The sequence below is a fragment of the Phacochoerus africanus genome, chromosome 11 (assembly GCF_016906955.1).
Source record: "Phacochoerus africanus isolate WHEZ1 chromosome 11, ROS_Pafr_v1, whole genome shotgun sequence".
Taxonomy (NCBI): domain Eukaryota; kingdom Metazoa; phylum Chordata; class Mammalia; order Artiodactyla; family Suidae; genus Phacochoerus; species Phacochoerus africanus.
The window spans coordinates 2,751,691-2,774,335 of NC_062554.1; the positions used below are offsets into that span (position 1 = coordinate 2,751,691).

The window sequence follows — 22,645 nt, forward strand, 5'->3', positions numbered from 1 at the left end:
TTTATTTAACTTTTTAAAGAGTTCTCTCTGTATTTGTGTTATCTTAAAGATTTCAAGGTTTTTTTTTTTTTAAAGAAAGACACTAAGTTTTCCTCAAAGTGTGAGGTTCTGGGCGTAGGGGTGCACAGAGTGGGCATTTAATGTTTATCGGTAGAGAAGAGAATCAGCTTGGGCAAAGAGAGCAGCAAAGGAAAGGACGAGGCCCGTAGAGCCCTGTGGTTAATCACACTGCTCCCAGGACTCCCTAAAAATGTCAGAAGCGACAGCCTGCGAGAGTGGACTATCTTCCAGCCAGCTTTCTCAGAGCCCCTTTCACATCCTTATTCCTCAGGCTGTAAATTATGGGGTTCAACACGGAAGTCATAACTGAATAGAACACAGAGATGACCTTGTCCTTTTCATTCATGGCCCTGGAATTGGGTCTCATGTAGGCAAATATCCCAGAGCCATAGTAGAGAACCACAACAGTGAGATGGGAGCCGCAGGTGGAGAAGACCTTGAGCCTCCCCTCCCCTGACTGCATCCGAACCACAGTGGAGACAATATGCCAGTAAGAGACCAGGATGAGGGAGACAGGTGCTAGGAGAATAACCACACCCATTGAAAAGAGAGCCATCTCGGCACTGTAGGTGTCTGCTGAGGCCAGCTTCAGAAGTGCAGGAGGTTCACAAAAATAATGATTAATCACATTCTGTCCCTGGTAGGGGAGACAGAGTGTAAATGCACTGTCCACTGAACATGCAAATGCCCCGCTCATCCAGGACACTACGGCCAGCTGGACACAAACCCTCTGGGTCATGACGGTGGCGTAGTGCAGGGGCTTGCAGACGGCCACGTAGCGGTCATAGGACATCACCGCCAGCAGCGCACACTCGGAACACCCTGCTAGGAGGAAGACAACTATCTGCAGGGAGCAGCCAGCAAAGGAAATGGTCTTCTTTTTCACAAGGAAGTGGGCCAACATCTGGGGCACGATGCTTGTAGAGAAACAAAGGTCAGCAAAGGACAAGTTTGTGAGGAAAAAGTACATGGGAGTGTGAAGTCGAGAGTCAGTTTGGATAAGGATTATTATGAGCAGATTTCCAAAAATAGAGAGAAGGTAAATGATCAGGAAAACACAGAAGAGCAAAATCTGGATCTCTGGATCCTGTGAAAGTCCCAGCAAGACAAATTCAGCCACAAAAGTCTGGTTTCCTTCTCCCATTGATGTTTACTCCTGTTTGCCTGTCATCAGAAAGAGAGTCGATGCATCCCCAGTGTTTGCTTTCACAAGCTTTCTAAATAAGCGCAATGCCAATGAGTGCACCTTTTGGACTGTTTGCTTTCAACTGCTTCCTACCAGGTACCAATTAGCACTAGGATGCAGACTTTTGTTTCCACCAATTTATACAAGTTTTAACACACGTTTTCCTTGCTTGATCCACTTGGTAGGCTGAATATCACAGTCCATACAGCGTCTTGATTAATTCTGATGTCAACATAACTTACATATTGCTAAATTACTATGAAGATATATTAGGGGAATTATCTTTGGTTCAATTTCATTTTCCCTTCTCAAGAAACATTTTGTACTGATATGGATCAGAAGTCTAATAATGAGGTGAACTTGTTTAATCAGTAAAAACCACTTTTGCTTTCATATTTCAAAAGAAAAAATAGAGGTCAATGTCAAATTTGACCACAATAGAGTAAGAGGTTCAAATACGGTTTGGGAGATCAAGCTGAGGAATTGTTAGTTCTTTCTTTTTTCCACTGTGTTTTTATAAAGAGGCTTCTTAAGTAGCAATCCAAATTGGGTAAAGGAAGAAAAAGAAAGTTATGTCTTTAATCCCAATCCTCCTACAAATATTTCACATGACAAAGAGGAAAAGTAGTTTGATAAAAGATGTGAAATTCAGAAATGTAATAGAATGCAATTTTAGTGCCCAGGGCCTTGTTCCAATGAAAGGAGCCAGGGCCAAGCAAGAACTTGAATTTCTGAATTGGATATTTAGCGGATTCCACAGCCCCATCACACACTCTCCCTCTCCTCTGACTTCCGCTTCAGCTGTGTTGGACAGTTCTGACTCCTCCTGCCCCACAGACATTCGGCCTCAAAGACTCGCTGTCTGTCTTCCTGCATTCTGGGTAAATTAGTGTCCCAGAGGCAACCTTTAACTAATGGGCAGTGAGGGTTAGTGAATACCAGCACCAGACATTTCTGGGAGGCAGTCTGCATGCTTCTTAGGCCTTGAGCTGTGGACTGAGGCCCCCATCGTCCAGGTCATGTTTACCTGCTAGGACTATCGCCACCACTGCTGCTCTTATTATTTCTGCTAAAGAGCCTTTGCAGGGTTTTTCCTCATCACCATCCCTCATGAAAGTTTAATAGCATAGATAAACTGTATATTTATTTATGTACTTCCCTTTGAAGGGCCACAAACCATGGCAATATCTAAGATTTCTTTCTTTTTCCAAGAACCTTGAGGTCTATATGGCCCCCACTGAGAATGCGTGGTCGAAAGAAACAACTTCAGTAATCTACTGTTTATTTGTATTTAACTGTTTCCTGTCTCACTCTTACTGCTTCCTTTCTGCATTTCCTGGAATCGCTTTTTAAATAAACAACCTGCATCCCAGCTCTTTTCTTAGGCTCTGCTTTCAGAGACCTCAACTAAGAGAAGAGGTATGGGACCTGAGATAGGCAATATGGCTAAGCTGCCTTCTTTGGCCAGGAAGTCACAGCTGTATCTGTTGATCATAATTAACACACTAATTGAGTGCCAGCAGGGCCAACATACATCAAAGGTCAGTTTGAGTCTGGTGCCCCTGGTGACTCTTCAGTTACCATGATTTAGCTTTAACTTTCAGATTCCTGGATTGCATTTGCAACGTAGAAGACTTTCTGAGAGACACAGAAGCCCAGCCACTGCATTGAGGACCTTTTATGCTGGATGGTAGAGCATGCTACTGCTAACACTGCACTAATGATTATAAAACAATGGCAATTTATAGATCTAAATTACCTAAAATCCATAGTAAGGCAGGCTTCAGGTGAGGTTCAATCCAAACATTCAAGATGTTTCTTTTTAGCCTTCCATAGAGCCTTCATTGTCAACCTCATCCTAGCAACCAGAGAGCTGTAAAATTTCCTGCTCTCATTGAACCATCATAATAAAGTTTCTCTGCAACAGCATTCTTACCAAAGGTATTGAGGTAACAAATGATGTGGAACAGAGTCATATTCCCCACAGAAATATGAATCCACAAAAAAAAAAAAAATCCAGGAAATTCTGTGCAAAGAAAAAGAGATGTTGGAGTTCCCATCGTGGCTCAGTGGTTAACAAATCCGACTAGAAACTGTCGTAAGGTTGCGGGTTCAGTCCCTGCCCTTGCTCAGTGGGTTAAGGATCCGGCGTTGCCGTGAGCTGTGGTGTAGGTTGCAGACGCGGCTCAGATCCCATGTTGCTGGGGCTCTGGCATAGGCTGATGGCTACAGCTCCGATTAGACCCCTAGCCTGGGAACCTCCATATGCCGCAGGAGCGGCCCAAGAAATGGCAGAAAGACAAAAAAAAAAAAAAGAAAGAAAGAAAGAAAGAAAAAGAAAAAGAGATGTTGAAAAAGATAACCAACAAATATCCAACTAAGCTATATATTTTCATGGAATTTACAATACCTAATGCAAAAATCTGATAAAGAGAATACACACAGTGACAAAAATAACATAAGAGAAAGTACAAAGAATTCTTTTTTGGTCTTGGGACAAGAAAAAACTAAATCCATTAGCCATGAAGAAAATAGGCATCTGACTACATATCTGATGCTTTATTTATTCAACAGGTAATCAACAAGTGTCATATTCTTAAATCAAATTCTTCAGGAAATCAGCATCACTTTGAAAGAATTGATAACAAAGGCAGGAAGCTTCTTTTTGTCTTTTTGGGTTTTTTTTGGAGATGTCAGTACAAGGTAAATTTCTTTTATGTTTGATTTTGTTTTTGACTTCATTTATTATACCCAAATGTGTTAAAATATCCTTTATATTCTCTCTCTCTCTCTCTCTCTCTCTCTCTCTCTCTCTCTCTCTCTCTCTCACACACACACACACACACACACACACACACCAGTCTTTCCTTGGTCCCACTATCCTTTCTAGCCACTGCCTAGTTGTTGTTGTTTTTTCATTTTGCTGCCAAACGTTCCAATCACTCTTTTCTTTCATTGCCAAACATATTCTTGACTAAGAGTTCCCATCTATTTTTTCTGTTTTAATCATTTTCCGTATACCTCCTACTCCTATGACTCTACTGAAACTACCATTACAAAATCTCCCATAATTTGCTACTCATCTAATATGACCCTGTTTCAGGTGCATTCTTGTTTGTTTTGGGCACTATTTGGCACTCTTCCTCCTTGACACTCTTCTCCGTTTGGTTCTGTTAAATCTAAATATAATTTATTCAACCTGAAGTCATTTATTAGTTTGATTTTATTGCATATATACTGCAGCCATTAGGTTAAGTTGGAGGAAAAGCACAAAAAATACCAAAGTTTCTTACTACAGCTGGTGCTTCTACAAATCTCAGTCTCTTTTCTTTACTTTTTTCTTGTGTCCTTCCAATGCTCCCACTGTAGCTAAGGGAATATTATTCTTCTCAAGTTCCCCTGCCCTAATCCAACTCAGTTCAACCTCATCACTCAGGATTTTCTTTCTTATTGTATCACAGAGAAATTAAGGACCTCAGCATAAATTGATCCAGCTTCTCCCCACTCCAGACACATATCCCTACAAACCTGTAAGAATACATCCTTTCCTCTCGGGGAAGGTTTTCTTAGCTATAATAAGGGTATTCCCTTGTGCCTTTAACTTCAAGTATTTCTTCTCTGGCTATATTTCCAATGGTTATATAACCTTTTTTTTTTTTTTCTTTTACCTTCCCTATCTCCTGTGCTTTTTCCTTCTAACAAAGGAATAAATATATTTATCCTCTTACTCTTCTAAGCTTCTTGGGAAAAAAAAAGTTTTTAATCTCTCCAACAAAACTACTTTGTACAATTAAAAGTGACTTTTCAAGCCAACTATATTGATTTTGCTTTTGGTTATCCTGTTTGATCACTTAGTCATATTTACAACTAAGATACTCTTTATGCCGTATTCTCCTTGCCTGCTCCTAGACCTTTTTTTCTCCTGAAGACATCTCCTTTTCTTTTCTTTCTTTCTTTTTTTTTTTTTGTCTTTTTGTCTTTGCTAGGGCTGCACCCATGGCATATGGAGGTTCCCAGGCTAGGGTTCTATTTGGAGCTGTAGTCACCAGCCTATGCCAGAGACACAGCAATGCCAGATCCAAGCCACGTCTGCAACCTACACCACAGCTCACGGCAATGCCAGATCCTCAACCTACTGAGCAAGGCCAGGGATTGAACCCACAACCTCATGGTTTCTAGTCGGATTCGTTAACCACTAGGCCATGACGGGAACCCTGACATCTCCTTGCCTTTCCCCTTAGCGTACTTTTCCTTTGGCCCATGATTTAATATTGGTATTTCCCTCTTTTCTTCACCTTTTGAGCCTACACACTCTCTCCGCATTACCTCACCTACTCCTCTGACTTCAACTATCTTTTAACTGTTGATGGCTCCTAAATCCCTATAAGCAACCAATCAAAGTTCTGATTCACATATCAAGCTTCCTACTGGACCTCACTGACATTTCTGTTTTACATGTAATTAAAAAAATGATAATGATAAAATGAGAATAATGATGATGTTGACAGTGAGGGAATAAGTCGTGCGGACAGAGCACTTGGTTTGAATCTGAGCTCTGTGAAATAATAAATAGATCATCTTGAGCAAGTCATTTAAGCCACATAAGCTTTAGTTTCTGCATCTGAAATATTAGTATCTATTTTCCTCCTTTACTACAGGGGTTAAATGAAATAATTTTTCAAAATAGTTATTTGGTAAATTATATTTTAATTATCTAGAATAATAATAAATATGTATTACTAAGTGCACATATATGGACCAAACACTTCACATACATTTTCTTAATTAACTTCCAATTTAAGACAACCATACTTGAAACTATTACACTTCTCTGCTTTTTTCTCATAACTTATTTTCCACAGAAATACTCCTCTTTGCCTTACATTGATAGAACTACTAAGACAGTCTCTCAGACTGAAAATGTGAGCCATTTTCTCTTCTTTCTTTTCCTTTCCATCACCTGGACAATTTAAATAGTTACTGTATTTAATCTCAAGAGATCTCAAATCTCTCTCTTCCTCTCTATCTCTGGGATTGCCAACCTATTTTCTGATGCTATAGTTTCTACTTCTTATAATCTATGAGCTCTCTGCCTGTTATATTGCTCCTTCAAATAATAACCTTTAGAAAGCACTGTGTCATTTTCAACTCCCCATTGAAGCAATTAAGTGACCTCCCCTGTTTATGGACTTAAATCCAATGCATAACCAGATCCTAGAGTCTCTGCCTGACTACAGACATGTGCAAGACCATTGCTTACACTCCACACTCCCAACTCTTAACCCTAGAGGCCCTACACCTAAAGATATGTGAACCTGTGCCTTTGCCTGTACGCTTTCCTCTGCAGAACTTTGCTTCCTGCTTTTTATCGACCAGATAAACTGAGTCATCCTCCAGTATTCTCCCCTAATGTCTTCACCCAAGCTTTCACCCCTATAGCTATTAATATATCTTTTCTATCATACAATATATACTTACTTTAAGTCATTCTGGTTTTTTCTAGTTTACAAATTCTTTGAAGATAAATATCATCATTTTTCCCCATTACTTGAATTAACAAATATCTGTTGGACAAATCAATAAATATATATCCTATGTACATACTGTCACATATACAAATATATACATATTTTCACTCATATACCCAAACATGAACACTTTAAAACCAGGAAAAACAAAGTGTGAATTAAGTACAAAAGACACAGTATGTATTAGTATTGGTACCCACAGAAATGACTAGCAAGAAAAATTGAGGCATGCTCATTTGAGGTTGGGAGTAGGTAAAGTTGCAAAAACAATAGGTTTTTTTTTCTTCCTATCTTCAGTTCAAAAAGAAGCAAAGATTATAAATTGGACAAACCCTTTATCTTCCATATGAGTTGTGACAAAGATGATAGAGCAAGGCATGGGGTCTTAGAGTAACAAAAGTCCTCAAAAAGATGTCATATTCATCGCACTTTCCAGATACAGGGACTTCAAAATTTAAAAAAAAAAAAAGATTTTCTGTAGCTTTATGCCTGTGGTAATGGGGAAAGTACAAAGTATAAAGGGATGAGAACACAGTCAGCAAAGGGCAGAGGTTATCTGGCAGAGTCCAATTGTTGGATGATAAGGCCAATGTGGGAGATTATCATCCTAGAGATTTTAGAGTAAAAAATCCTACTTTTTCCTACTGTATAGAATCTGATAACTGCAAGCATCTTGAAGCAGAATTTCTATATTGAGTTTTACATAAGGAGAGTTAAAGATAAGCCCTATGCAAAAAGAAGAAAGAGTGACAGGCAGAGAGGGAGGAAGGAAGAAAGGGAGGGAGAGAGGGAGGGAGGAAGAAAAAAACAAAGGAAGAAAAACAGAAACAAGGAAAGAAATGCTGAAAAGGAAAAGGAAGTTCTTTATAAGCCCTGGAGAAGCTCCTAAAGGGATGCAGCCTCCTTGACACAACTCCCACTCTCACCTGCTGGCTGAGCTGAGCTAAGGACAGAGCAGTGGAGTGGCTGGCAAGTGGGTCAAGGAATGAATACAGGACAGTGAAATCTGCAATGAGGAAATCCAAATCCCACTTGGCATTTCTCACTGGATTTTTATTTCTAAACAAGCAGAAAATTTTCCCATCTGAAATGTTTGCCAACCATTAGTCTCAAAGATACAGACCTAAACTCTCTAAGGACCAGAACATTTTCTTTCCTGAGAGGAAATTATTAAAAACTAAGGTCCTGAAAGCTGAAGTAAACAATGCATTCCCATGACTCTGACTTTGTAAAATACTCTGAAGCCATTTGTATTATGCTTGTACACACAGATTGGAATCTCTGTGTCTCCCTTGATTTCAAACTCTATTAAAAGGAGACCAGGAGAAGGATCAAGATGGCAGAGGAGTAAGACGTCTTCTCCCAGAAACACATAAAAACAAACAAACAAACAAACAAAAAAACTACATGTAGAATGATTCACACAAAACATCTACTGAACACTGGCAGAATAACTTAAGCCTCCAAAAAAGGGCAAGAAACCCTCCACATAACTGGGTAGAACTAAAGAAAAAGAGAGAGAGAGAAAAGGAATTAGGAAGGGACTAGCACTGCTGAGAGGGAGCTATTAAAGAGAAAAGGAACCCACACCCTGGGAAGTGACCTAACTGATGGGGAGATCAGCCGAGATGGAGAACCCTCAAAATCTCCAAGAAAAGCACAGCAGCTGGACTGAGGAGGACAAAGCATAGTGAGAGCTGTACAGATCATCTGCACCACTGCCCAAGACACCACAGCCTGAGATGCTTGGACAGGGGCTGGGTTCTGAGACGCAGGCTCTGGAGGACTCTGCAGCTAGGAGTAACCTGTGCAGCAACTACTGTGTTGGTTAAGCAGGAAAGGGTGCTTCTCGTGTGGTCTAAAGGTGGTGGGGACAAACCACCACATTCATCTCTGACTCCAGAGGTGGATGTGGCTCACCACCATAGGGGTCCATGAACAGGCATAACTTGCAGCCCCAGTCACCTCAGAGGGCACCACAGAGGAGGGCATTGTGGCCAAGCACCAGTGTTGTTGCTCTCACTCCCCTGGGAAAACACACACACCCTGCTGCTGCCTCTGCCAAATGCTCCAGGCACCACCTAAATCTGTCTGAGGCTCATTACCACTTCCCAGAGCCCTGCAACTAGGACTAGCCTGAACTACCTTCCTGCAAGTCCTTGCTACTGTCAAGAGCCCAGCAACCAGGCACTCATTTCTATCCCTGCCAATTGCCTCCTTCTCCCCAGAAACACACTCAGCACCCTATCAAGGGGATATACTGTCTGAAGAGACAGCAAATATCCAAACTCCCATGCCAAAAATAAATAGTAACCCCCAACAAAATACAAATGGGCACTCTTGCATAAAAATAGTCCTCAAGACTATAGAAGTTGGTTTCCCTAAACTTATAGAAAGAGAAAAATATAAATGAAATGCAGAAGTTCAGAAACCACTCTCAGTTTAAAGAATAGGACAATTCACCTGAAGCAGCAAACAATGAAACAGACCTCTGCAGTCTAATAGACATGGAGCTCAAAAGAGAGACAGTGAAAATACTGAAGAAATAAAGGGTTAATATGAAGGAATTAAGAGCTGATATAAATAGTAATGCAAATTACTTTAGAAAGGAACTAGAAAATATGAGGAGCCAAGAAAAATTACAAAATTCATTTGGAGAGATGCAAACTGAATTAAAGTCACCAAAGTGCAGAATGAATAATGCAGAGGAACAAATCAGTGACTTGGAAGATAGAATAATGGAAATCACCCAATCAGGACAGCAGACAGAAAACCAAATGAAGAAAACATGAAAGCAATATAAGAAATCTATGGGATAACAAAAAGCGAGCCAATCTATGCATAATAGGATTCCAAAAGGAGAAGAAAAAGAAAAGGGAATTGAAAATATATTTCAATAAGAAATATATATTACACATTTCAATATATAAGAAATTATGTCTGAAAACTTTCCAAATTTAAAGGAAAACAGATATCAAGATACAGAAAGTACAAAGGCCCCAAACAAGTTGAACCCAAACAGGCTCACACCAAGACATATTATAATGAAAGTGGCAAAAGTTAAAGATAAAGAGAGGATTCTAAAGGCAGCAAAAGAAAAAACAGAGCATCATTTATTAGGGAACCCCCCCACCCAAGGCTATCAGCTGATTTCTCTACAGAAACACTACAGGCCAAAAGAAAATGGCAAGATATATTCAAAGTCCTAAAAGGGAAAAATCTGCAGCCTAGAATACTCTTCTCAGCAAGAATATCATTTAAAATAGAAGAAGAAATGAAGAATTTCTCCAACAAACAAAAACTGAAAGAGTATGCAATACTAAACCTATTCTAAAAGAAATACTAAAAGCGTTTCTCCAAATTAAAAAAAAAAAAAAGAAGAAGAGATAGGATGGAGGTAATCACAACTGGAACCCAATTACTAAAATAAGCCAGTATACAAATCTAAAAGTGAAAAAAAGAAAAACTTACTAAAAATGATGATAAACATAAGGAACAGCAAAAGGACAAACATCAAGATTTTAAAAAGAACTTCAAAATCATAAAATGTGGGGAAGGAAAATAAAAAAATCTAAACTTTTTTTTTAGTGCTTGAGATTATATGACTATCAGGCTAAAACAAGCAGATGTAGCAAGAGGTTAACACACTCGAAAAACAGGGCAACCACAAATCAAAATAAAACATTACATTCACAAAAACAAAAAGAAAATGACAGAAGCATAAAATAAAAGTAAATCGGCTGACCAAAGAAAGAAAAAAACAAAAGAGAAACATAGAATCATCTAGAAAACAAGGTTTAAAATGGCAATAAATATATATTTATCTATAATTACCTTAAACGTCAATGCACAGAATGTTCCAATCAAAGGACACAGAGTGGCAGATTGGATAAAAAAGCAAGAGCCTAAAATATGCTGTCTACAAGAGGGCACCTTAAAGCAAAGGACATATAAATCAAAAGCAAGGGGATAGGAAAAGATATTTCATGCCAATGGACAAGACAGGAAAGCAGGAGTTGCAATACTCATATCAGACAAAATAGACTTTAAAACAAAGCCCATTAAAAGGGTCCATTAAAAAAAGGGTATTAAATTGTCAATATACATGTCCCTAATATAGGAGCAACCAAATACATACAACAAACACTAACAGACATAAAAGGAGAAATTGATGGGAATACAATAATAGTAGGAGACTTTAACACCCCACTCACATCAACAGACAGGTCCTCTAGACAGAAAATCAATAAGGCAACAGAGATCCTAAAGGACATAATAGAAAAGTTAGACTTAGTTGACATTTTCAGGGCATTACATCCAAAAAAAAAAAAATCAGAATATACATTCTTTTCAGGTGCACATGGAACATTCTCAAGGATAGACCACATACTGGGGCACAAAACTAACTTCAGCAAATTTAAGAATATAGAAATTATTTCAAATATCTTTGATCACAAAGGCATAAAACTAAAAATCAAACACAGGAAAAGAAAGGAGAAAAACCTTACTACATGGAGACTATACAACATGCTACCAAAAAGCCAATAGGTCAAAGAGGAAATCAAAAAGGAAATTTTAAAATACCTCGAGACAAACAATAATGACACACAACCATTCAAAATCTGTGGGATGCTGGAAAAGCAGAACTTAGAGGGAAATTCATAGTGACAGAGCCCTTCCTCAAAAGAAGAAAAATCTCAAATCGACAACTTAACCCACCACCTGAATAAACTAGAAAAAGAAGAACAAACAAAACCTAAAGTCAGCAGAAGGAAGAAAAATCATAAAGATCAGAAAAATCAATAAAATAGAGATTCAAAAAACAATATAAAAAATCAATAAAACCAAGAGCTGGTTCTTTAAAAAGGTAAACAAAACTGACAAACCTCTGGCCAGATTCACCAAGAAGAGGAAAGAAAAAGCCCAAATAAACATAACAACAACTGAAAAAGGAGAAATCTCAATGGATACAGCAGAAATACAAAAAACCATGAGAGAATACTATTGACAATTATATGCCAACAAATTGGACAACCTAGAAGAACTGGACAAATTTCTAGAGACATACAACCCACGAAAGCCGAATCAAAAGGAAACAGACCAACTGAACAGACCAATCACTAGAAATGAAATTCAATATGTAATAAAAAACACTCCCTACAAACAAAAGTCCAGGACCAGATGTCTCTATAGGGGAATTCTAACAACTATATGAAGAAGAACTTATACCCCTCTTTCTTAAACTTTTCCAAAAGGTTGAAGAAAATGGAACACTCCCAAAGTCATTCTAGCAATGACACCATCACCCTAATACCAAGATCAAAGATATTACCAAAAAAGAAAACTATAGGCCAGTATCTTTGATGAATATAGACACAAAAATTCTCAACAATATTTTAGCCAACTGAATCCAACAACATATAAAAAAGATCATACACCACGACCAAGTGGGATTCATCCCAGGTGCACAAGGATGGTTCAATATATGCAGATCAATCAACGTCACACACCATAGTAACAAAAGTCAAAAACCACATAATCATCTCAATAGATGCAGAAAAAGCATTTGATAAACTACAACATCCTCTCATGATCAAATCTATTACCTAAGTGGGCATAGAGGGAGCATCCCTTAACATAATCAAAGCCATTTATGACAAACCCACAGCAAATATAGTACTCAATGGAGAAAAGCTGAAAGCCTTCCCACTAAAATCTGGAACAAGACCAGAATGTCCACTCTCACCACTGTTATTCAACATAGTACTAGAAGTCCTAGCTACAGCAATCAGACAAACAAAAGAAATTAAAGGCATCCAAATAGGAAGAGAAGAGATAAAACTGTCACTGTATGCAGATGACATGATACTAAACATAGAAGACCCTAAGGACTCGACCTAAGAACTACTTGAACTGATCAACAAATTCAGCAAAGTGCAGGATATAAGATTAACGTTCAGAAACCAGTCATATACTAACACTGTATACTAACAATGAAATAGTAGAAAAGGAATACAAAAATACAATACCCTTTAAAATTGCACCCCAAAAAATCAAATATCTGGGAATAAACCTGACCAAGGAAGTAAAGGACTTATATGCCGAGAACTAGAAAACATTCATCAAGGAAATTAAAGAAGATGTAAAGAAATGGAAAGATATTCCATGCTCCTGGATTGGAAAAATTAATATTATAAAAATGGCCATATTACCCAAAGCAATCTACATATTCAATGCAGTCCCTATCAAATTACCCACGACATTTTTCACAGAACTAGAACAAACAATCCAAAAATTTATATGGAACCACAAAAGACCCAGAATTGCCAAAACAATTCTGAGGAACAAAAACCAAGCAGGAGGCATAACTCTCCCAGAATTCAGGCAATATTACAAAGCCACAGTCATTAAGAGAGTGTGGTACTGGTACCAAAACAGACATATAGACCCATGGCACAGAATAGAGAACCCAGAAATAAACCCAGACACCTATGGTCAATCAACCTTTGACAAAGGAGGCAAGAACATAAAATGGGAAAAAGACAGTCTTTTTAGCAAGCATTGCTGGGAAACATGGACAGCTGCATGTAAATCAATGAAACTTGAACACACGCCCATACCACATACAAAAACAAACTCGAAATGGCTTAAAGACTTAAACACAAGACAAGACACCATAACACTCCTAAAAAATAACATAGGCAAAACATTCTCTGACATCAACCACGGAGATGTTTTCTCAGGTCAGTCTCCCAAATAAACAGAAATAAAAGTAAACATAAACCAATGGGACCTAATTAAACTGACAAGCTTTTGAACAGCAAAGGAAACCATAAAAAAAGACAACATATGGAATGGAAGAAAATAATTTCAAATCATGTAACTGACAAGGGCTTAATCTTGTCAAAGGCAAAACACCCAAATAGACATTTCTCCAAGGAAGATGTAAAGATGGCCAACAAGAACATGAAAAAATGCTCAACATCACTGATTATTAGAGAAATGCAAATCAAAACTACCATGAGATACCACCTCACACCTGTCAGAAGGGCCATCATTAACAAGTCCACAAATAACAAATGATGGAGAGGGTATGGAGAAAGGGGATCCCTCCTATGCTATTGGTGGGAATGTAAATTGGTACAACCACTATGGAAAACAGTAGGAAGGTACCTCAAAAGCTAAATATAGAACTACCAAATGACCCAGCAATCCCACTCTTGGGCATATATCTGGACAAAACTTATCCTTGAAAAAGACACATGCATCCATATGTTCACTGCACCAGTATTAACAACAGCCAAGACATGGAAACAACTTAAATGTCCATGCCGTATGAATGTATTAAGAGGATGTGGTACATATACACAATGGAATACTACTCAGCCATAAAAAGAAAAAAATAATGACATTTGCAGCAACGTGGATGGAATTAGAGACTCTCATACTAAGTGAAGTAAGTCAGAAGAGAAAGAAAAAAACCATATGATATCACTTATATCTGGAATAGAATATATGGCACAAATAAACCTTTCTACAGAAAAGAAACTCATAGACTTGGAGAACAGACTTGTGGTTTCCAAAGGGTTGGGGTAGGGCATGGGATGGACAGGGAGTCTGTGGGTTAATAGATGTAAACTGTTGCATTTGGAGTGGATAAAGAATAGATCCCACTGTATAGGACAAGCAACTATATCTTGACAGTCATGATGGAAAATGATGGAGGATAATGTGAGAAAAAGAATGCATATATATATATATATATACACACATATATACACACACATATATATATGAGAGAGAGAGACTGGGTCACTCTGCCATATGGTAGAAATAGACAGAACACTGTATGTAAACCAAGTATAATGGAAAAAATAAAAATAATTTTAAAAATTAAAAAATAACATAAAACTATTCCTTAGAGATTAAAATATCAAAAAATATATAGTTTTGTGCGGTGATATGTCAGTAAGAAATGCTTTTTATGTATAAAAATATAATAAAATGCTTATCGCCAAGTCAGGCACCCTTGTGACTTTTCACTCTTTGAGCTTTAGAGTCATGATCAGAAATAAAAAGGAAGAACCTACTGAAGACAACCAAGCACCTGAGAGGGAAAAGAAACCTCCATTCAGCAAACCTATAGCTTCTGAAACCGTGACTTATGCTAGGTTCGCAATGCTGGTGACCTGAAGGAATCCTGATGCAAAGAAGAAAATGTCTCCATGCCCGACATAAGGGCATCCACTGGCTCTCATTCAAGGGTACACTCTCTACCCCTCTACCACCAGCAAAAACAGACAGTCCAAAGAACAGCAGTCAAAGGACTTGAATCCTCAGAGCTGAGAATTAGGAGTGCTGACTCTGCTATCTTTGTGCTCCAAGGGTCTCTAACATACTCTCAGTTTCAGGCCAAATGACCATGATGGCCAAAGAAATCCTGAACAGACAACTTAGAAGGGAATTAGATGTTCTTGAACGTAGAGTTTGCCTTTTGTTCCCTGACAAATAGTCTCAGTGAGAGTTGGAAGGACCTACTAATAGGACGAAGTTGTACTGGTGATAAAAACAGAACCCATGCATAATACAGCACCTGTCTCTGATATCACTGCATCCTTGATAACTGTGCAAAGCTGACATTTGCTGAATGCCTTTCATATTTCTTTAATGGATCTATTAAAACTTTTAACTAAGACGTATTGTACATCATATATTAACTTTGAATTTCCAGCAAAACTTGTGTATCAATAAAAAATTTTGATAAATTCCTCAGGCATTTAAGCAGAATGATTATTAAGTGAAATTCAGAAGTTGTATCCAGAACTCCCCCACCTCAAATGGCAAAAAACAAGTTGGGACTGACAGACCATGCCTATGTGTGAATGTGGCTTTCTTGATAGTAGTGGAGAGTGTAGTGCCATCAAGATGAGGGCAGGGTGAAAGGGTCAGTGGGATGGGGTCACACAGGAGAGAGTGTAGGAACAGTGGAGTAGGGTGAATGGAGCCAGTAGGAATGAGAATCATTTGGACAGCAAAATCGAGGGACTCTGGGCCCACTGTGGGTCACAGGACTAGAGATGGCCAGGGCTGTAGGTCAGCAGAGGTAAGGTTCATATGGTCATTGGATGGGCCTCTCAAGTCGCTGGAAGTGGGGATCATAGAGACACGGGAATTGGGGGTCACCACATCAATAGAGTCAAGGGATCTCCATAATAAGTTAAGCAAGAGAGCCCAAGGCCTAGAGGGATGGGCCAGGAGGGTGATGGATTGGAAAGTAAGTTCAAACCACACAAATCAATTGTGAGTTGCTTAAATGGAGATGGAAATTTGCACTAAGAAGTTTTCAATTAGGTCTCTCTCTCTCTCAGAGACAGAGGACATAAATATGGGAAAGTCAACTGAATGAGGTGTGACATGGACTAAATATCTGTGTTATCCCTAAATTCACAGGTGGAAGCTCTAATTCCCAACGGGACTTCAGAGAGGAGCTTGGGAGATAATTAGGTGAGAGGACTTCATGAGGGAAGGTCCTCATGATAGGAGTACTGTCCTTGGAAGAAGAGTCACCAGAGAGATATCCCTCGCCCTCCACCAGCTTGAATCAAGGAACACTCTTGTGAGCACACTGCAATAGCACAAGCCTGGACGAGATCTCATCAGGAACCAAATCACCTTGAGCTCAGAGGCTCCATAACCATAAGACATAAATTTCCATGGTCTAAGACACCCCGTCTATGGGGTTTTGTTATGGCAGCTCAAGCTGAGATTGGGTGTGTTGAAAAAATCCCCTTCCCCATTAAGATGTGGGATGCTTTTCCCTTAGACTATGGAAAAGACAGAGGAGACACACAACTATTCATTCTATTCAACTAGAATGAATAGTTGTACATCTCTTCAATCACTCCCCTGCATCATTCTGACCCTTCAGGAAGGTCTAAAAAGGCCATGCAGTCCTTCCCATCGCAGTGGTGCCATGACACATGGGTGGACAAGACAGGGAAGGAAAGTGTGAGCACTACCATTAATGGTACCATGACAACTCCGAATCCTGGCATCTCTGCAGTAGTGGTGCCTGAGTGCCTGAGACATCTCGGGCAGGTAGTTTTACTTCTCCGTGTTCACCTGCTCTGTCTGTAAGAGTGCATTTCTCATTCTGCTCTGGGGAAGATTTCCCATACAAAAGCAGTTAAGACAGAAGCATATCTCAGGAGTTTATAAGCAGAAGCTATTATCATGTTACACCATCACGCCCAAGTTCCCTCTTACTTTGCATTTGAGTAACATTTTATTAGGACTGCAGTGATGAGTTGAGGCAGGCTCATCTGAGATTCACTGACATGGCCCCTTAGGAAGTCACAACTGAGAACATGGTATGTTCCCAATAAACACGATGATAATACATAGCTCAAAATGCATCTCAATATATCCATGTCCTGCCACACTTTATCTGTCGGCACGACTATTTCAAACACTCATCAATCAGTCAGACACGTACGCAAGGCACCTTCGCGATTCTTTAGCAGCATGGAAGATGATATGTCTTAGGTTCCTCCAATGGCCCGAGACATGACTTCACATGCAAGTGATTTCTTAGAAAAGCTTTCCCAGTAGGAAGGCACAAGGGGAAGCAACAGGGAGAAGGTCACTTCAAGTGAGGGAATAAATTAGTAGGGACGCAGGTCTTGAGAGGTACACAGTGTCATCCTGCAGTTCTAGTTATGACAAACACTAAATTCAAAATTAGGTGGTTCTATTTTGAATAGGACGTCCAACATTTAGTAGCCATGTGATTTTTAAAGAGTTTCCTCACCTGACTCTGCTTCATTTTCATCCATAAAATGGGGCCACCTTACAGAGTTGTAAAGGTTACTTGAGATATGCCAGACACAGAGGATATCTTCCAATAATGCTGGATGCTTGCAGTAATAACAGTATTAGCAGTAACAGCAGTAGCAGCAGCAGAAAAAGCAGAACAAGTCTTGTTAACAGAAGAAATTACTCTACTTATTAAAATTATCATTGTCATTATAAAGAAATGTGGTTATGCCTGCAACCCATTCTCAACTGGCTGTTCTCGAAGAGGATTCATGTCTTATTCATGTCCGTATGTTCATCATCTAGAATGGTGTTTACCCCAATACAGGTGATGAATCACTGCTCTTAAGTACAATTAAGGACAAGCTTACTAGATATTGAGTTGGAGGTGGAGACCTTCCAAAGGAAAAGAGAGAAATCAAAGATGATGCTGGTATCGCAAACCGGGATAATGCAGCTGACATCCACTCAGTAAAGGTCACCAATGGCCTCTAGGCTAAATCCAACCTTTCATTCTTAGTCATCCACATGACCTACCAGCATCACTTTGTCACTCTCTCCTCCAAAGTGAAAGACAAAGAACTGCATCTTGGATTCCCTACAATAAAAAATAAAGCACAGCACCTGGTAGGCCTCCTTAAGTTCTGGAAGCAACACATTCCACATCAAGGAATACTCTGCTGACCCATATGTCGCATGACAAGGAAGTCTGACATCTGTGAACAGGTCCAGGGGAGGAAAGGAGTCTCCAACTTGTTCAGGCTGTGATGCAAGTCGACCAACTGCTGAGCTACAGGAGTCGGCAGAACCTACGGGCCTTCAATTTTGATAGAAGATCCACTGTGGAGTTCATGGCAGGGATGAGAAAACCATGGCCCATGGGCTGAACTTATATGCCATCATTTTTGAACAAAAACATGTATAAATCTACAGCCATGCTCATTCATTGAATATTGTATAGAGATGTTTTCACACCACAAAAGCAGGGTTAAGTAGTTGAAAGAAAAAGAATGTATGGTTGACTAAGTCTCAAACACTTAGTATGGCTCATCTTAGAGAAGTTTTGTTTCTGCTCCGTTTATGGTAAGCCCCAACAGGAGAGTCATGGTGCAGTAGTTCTGGAGTAAGGCTGTGTCATCTGCACCAGAGAATGACATGCATTCTGAGGAACAGCTCCCCTCTGCCACTGGTCCCTGGAAGTTACGGCACGCTTGACCATGAGGCACAAAGAGATCATATGACTGAAACTGCCACATGAGCTGGGCCACGTTGGGCCCACCTAGGCATACTGTCAGAAAGACCCAGCAGCAATCCATGGAAAGATGCAACTGGTATAGCCAAGATCAAATTTGTTCAGGAACAGAGGACACTAGTAATCATGAGTAGAGAGCCTGAACCCACGTCACCGACAATGGCTGCATCAGGACCACTGTCCCAAATCACATCTGTAGCTTTATGGGGGTCACATACAAACAGTTAAAACAAGAACAAAAAGCTCAAGCTTCATTGGTGGCAAGTCAGCTTGAGACTGAGTACAACCGGAGACTTGAAGTAGCTGCATTAACACCGTATTTGTAAATAGCCTTGAAAAGCAGTAGAGAAAGGAAAATCTTCCCTTTAGAAAAATCCAAATGTTGTTCTTAGTCCTTGGCTTTGTATGCAGGGCAGTAGCAGGAGGCGAGAATTTGTGTAGATTCCTGGGCAGGCGCCAGTAATTTTGTTGGCAAGTCCATGGCTTAAAAAGAACTAGATCAGAAATAAGAAGGCTTTGGCTAGAGCATGTGCATGGATACACAGCAGTGGGCACAAACAGCGAAGATCTTTATGGCACACGTGTCCACCAGAAAGCACCCATCACTGAAGAGACCTCGCACAATCGGGTTGGAAAAACGACTAGACCAGTTCATGTTATCTGTTCTTCCTCATCAGCCCCCCAGGACCTGACACGCCAGGCACATAAATGAACACTTACAACAGGAGATATGTAGGCTATGCATGGACCCAGTAACAGGAACTTCCACTTAGCAAAGCTAGTGCAGCCACTGTGGCTGCTGCATGTTCAACTTCTAAGAAAAAAAGACCTATGGGGAGCCACCAACAGGGCACTATTCCTCCGAAAGGTCAAATGGATACATGTCAGCAAGTCAACTGCATTTTACTCGCTCCATCCTGCAAGGCCCAACACTTCATCAACATGGGAACTGATACATATTCTAAGTGTGTGTTTGCTTTTCCTGCTTGCAGAGCCTTGATCAGCACCACTCTCTAGAGAGTTGCAAAATGCCCGATCCATAGCTACGGCATCCTGACAACCGAGGGTAAGGGAAATCTAGAACTCATGATAGAAAAGGGAGAGATCGCCTCAGGTCACATCCCAAGGACCAGCTGAGGTAGTGTCGGCTAGAGGTCACGTCTAACCCTCCTCTTCTGAGTTCCTTCTCAGGAAGAGAAGACCCCGAGCATCAAGGAAGAACTGCCCCCAAAGATGTTTGGAAAAGTAAATCCACATGGCCTGAGAAGGAGACGGTGCTGGTTGTGGAGATGCGCCACTTAGCTCTTCCAGAAAACCTCCTCACATGAGAGCTGACCCAGAGTCGCCACCCGCCACCTGTTTGGATCTACAGACTGTTCACGCTGAGGCCACACCTCCCCCAGCCTGGCCTCAGTCAAGGACTCAGCACCAAAAGGCCCCATCCTGCCCATCATGGCGGTCCCTCAACTAGCAATCCTTGCTCAGGATTCCCTAGAGGCCTCCCCAGGAACTCCCCTCAACTCGCTGTGGCTTAAGCCTCTTTTTACCCCATCCTTCCTTCCTCTCGGCTTCCTCGGCTGTCAGACCAGCCCCGGGTCTCAAGGATCTCCTTGCCTGTTACTGCTTTCTCCCCTATACTCCTCACAGGCATTTCCTGCAACAAATCTCTTACCTGTCTAATCGCATCTTGGCATCTGCTCCTTGAAGGACCAAACTGACGTACAACCCCTCCCATTTTTATTCACTTAAACTATTTTGGAGATCTTGCATTAGCAACACATGATGAGCTGCTTCATTCCATTCCCTGGCTTCACTGATACACAGTATTTTATTTAACCGGGTGCTGATGAGGTCATCTAGATGTATCTCCTAATGCGACTGCAATAACATTTCAAGTGCTGCGATGGTGAATTCATCTGAAGAACGGTTTTCATTTTTTAGGTAAAATTGGTGAATCACACGGTGAGCGATTTTTGATTTTCATAGATATTACGGTTTCTAACACATCCTTCGGCTTCATCCATTTTCACACCCTCATCAACCCCTGTGAATGATCACAGGTTTTAAAAATAATATCTCACTTTTTAAGTTTTGCTGTTATTTGTTAGTACTACTAGGATCTTTTCACTTATTTACAAGACGCTTATATTCTTCCTACTGTCTGCTGTTGTCATTTGCTTTTTATATTGAGCTGGTGGGATTTTTTTTCATTTGTAAGACCTTTCATATGTTAAGTAAATTGGTACTCTACCTCACACAGCAGTTGAAAGTATTTATTTTACAGTTAATACTTTTCTTCTGACTTTGTGCAAAGCATCTCTTAGCTTACAGAAATGAGTTTTACAGTCACACGCACGGATCTTTTCCTTTCTGACATGGAGTCGTCTCTTGCTCAGAATGGCATTCTCCGTATCCGTAATAACAACACCACTCACAAGAATAACAATGATACATTTCCTTTTCTTCTAGTACATTTATCAATTTTTTGACTTTTTTGAAATTTTACCCTTCTTCAAATTATTCCAGTAAAATAAGGAAAGTAGAGAGTTAATTTTATTTTCTTATGGCCATGTAGTTTTTGAATAATCCATTTTTGCCACTGATTTTCAATAACATTTTAACCATAGAGTCAAGAGGACTCCATTCATGGACTTTTAATGTTCCTATTAATAACCAGTACCTAATTTTTTAAAATATGAAGTTTCCTTTGTTTGCAAATATCTTCCAAGAACAGTAGGCTCCTATCTTCTATTCTGTAATTTTCTTCATTAGTCACACATGTATTTTTCTGAACATATCAGCTTGACTCCTTCCAAACATAAACTTAATTTTTGAGACACACTTAAATGTATGCTTAAATTTAAGAACAATGTATTTCTTTAGAGTAAGCTTCCTTAGGAAAAAAAGGATCTTTTCGTTTATTCGAGTCTTTAATGTCCCACACAAAGGCTCTAGAGATTCCTTCAGATTAACAATATACATTTGTCATTAAATCTGGTCTAGCTTGTTTTCTCTCTTTAGTTGCCATTGCAGAAGAAATTATCTTTTCTACTATATATACTGGCCACATATTGTTTTCCCATATTAAAAAATCATAGATAACTGATATCAATCATTGGTATTGATAACTTTTAAAAAACCGATTTTTTAATATTAAATCTTATAACCAAATAAGGGAATAATTTTACTTATTCTCTGGTTCTCAATTGATTACACTGGTTTGCCAGGTTGGATATTTTATCATTTGCAAACAAGCAAGCACCCACATTCTCTATTTGTGTTACTCAATTTTTCTTATCATACCTCATTAATTTGCAGACATAAAAATGTTAAGTAAAGCAGATGTAGTATCATAGCAAAGTCATGCGTATTTCTGTTTTCTTAGCTTTAGTAAAAATATTTTTGGATTTTCATCACTAATGATGACATGGGTTTCTTATTCGAGAAATGTTTTTGCCATACTATAGAAGTATCTATCTATACCTAGTTTATTAAAAAATTTAGTCATAAATGGACATATATTTTTATTAAAGGAATTTTCTGTATCCATGAAGAAGATAATATTTCCTAGTAGTGAACAAGGTATTCTTGACACTTGTGTATTTTATTTTGCAATATTTCTGGATTCTATTTGCTAACTGGAATTAGAATCTTGACCCAATTATTTATAAGTGAGATTAATATGTACATTTACTTTTAATATTTTTGTCTGTTTGAAGTAGTAGTAGCAGTAGCAATAGTAACAATAGGTGCAACAACAACAACAGTAGATGTCTCTCACACTCTTATTCTTTTTTTTTTTTT

The 22,645-nt window shown here is 39.3% G+C and overlaps 1 protein-coding gene across 1 annotated transcript; it reads right to left on the reverse strand.

Annotated features, from left to right (window-relative positions):
• Positions 1–280: 280 nt before the first annotated feature.
• Positions 281–1,222, reverse strand: LOC125111672 (olfactory receptor 2D3-like). The gene has a single exon (XM_047753695.1). It carries the CDS (start codon positions 1,202–1,204, stop codon positions 281–283), a length of 924 nt encoding a protein of 307 aa, XP_047609651.1. The 5' UTR covers positions 1,205–1,222.
• Positions 1,223–22,645: the final 21,423 nt, after the last annotated feature.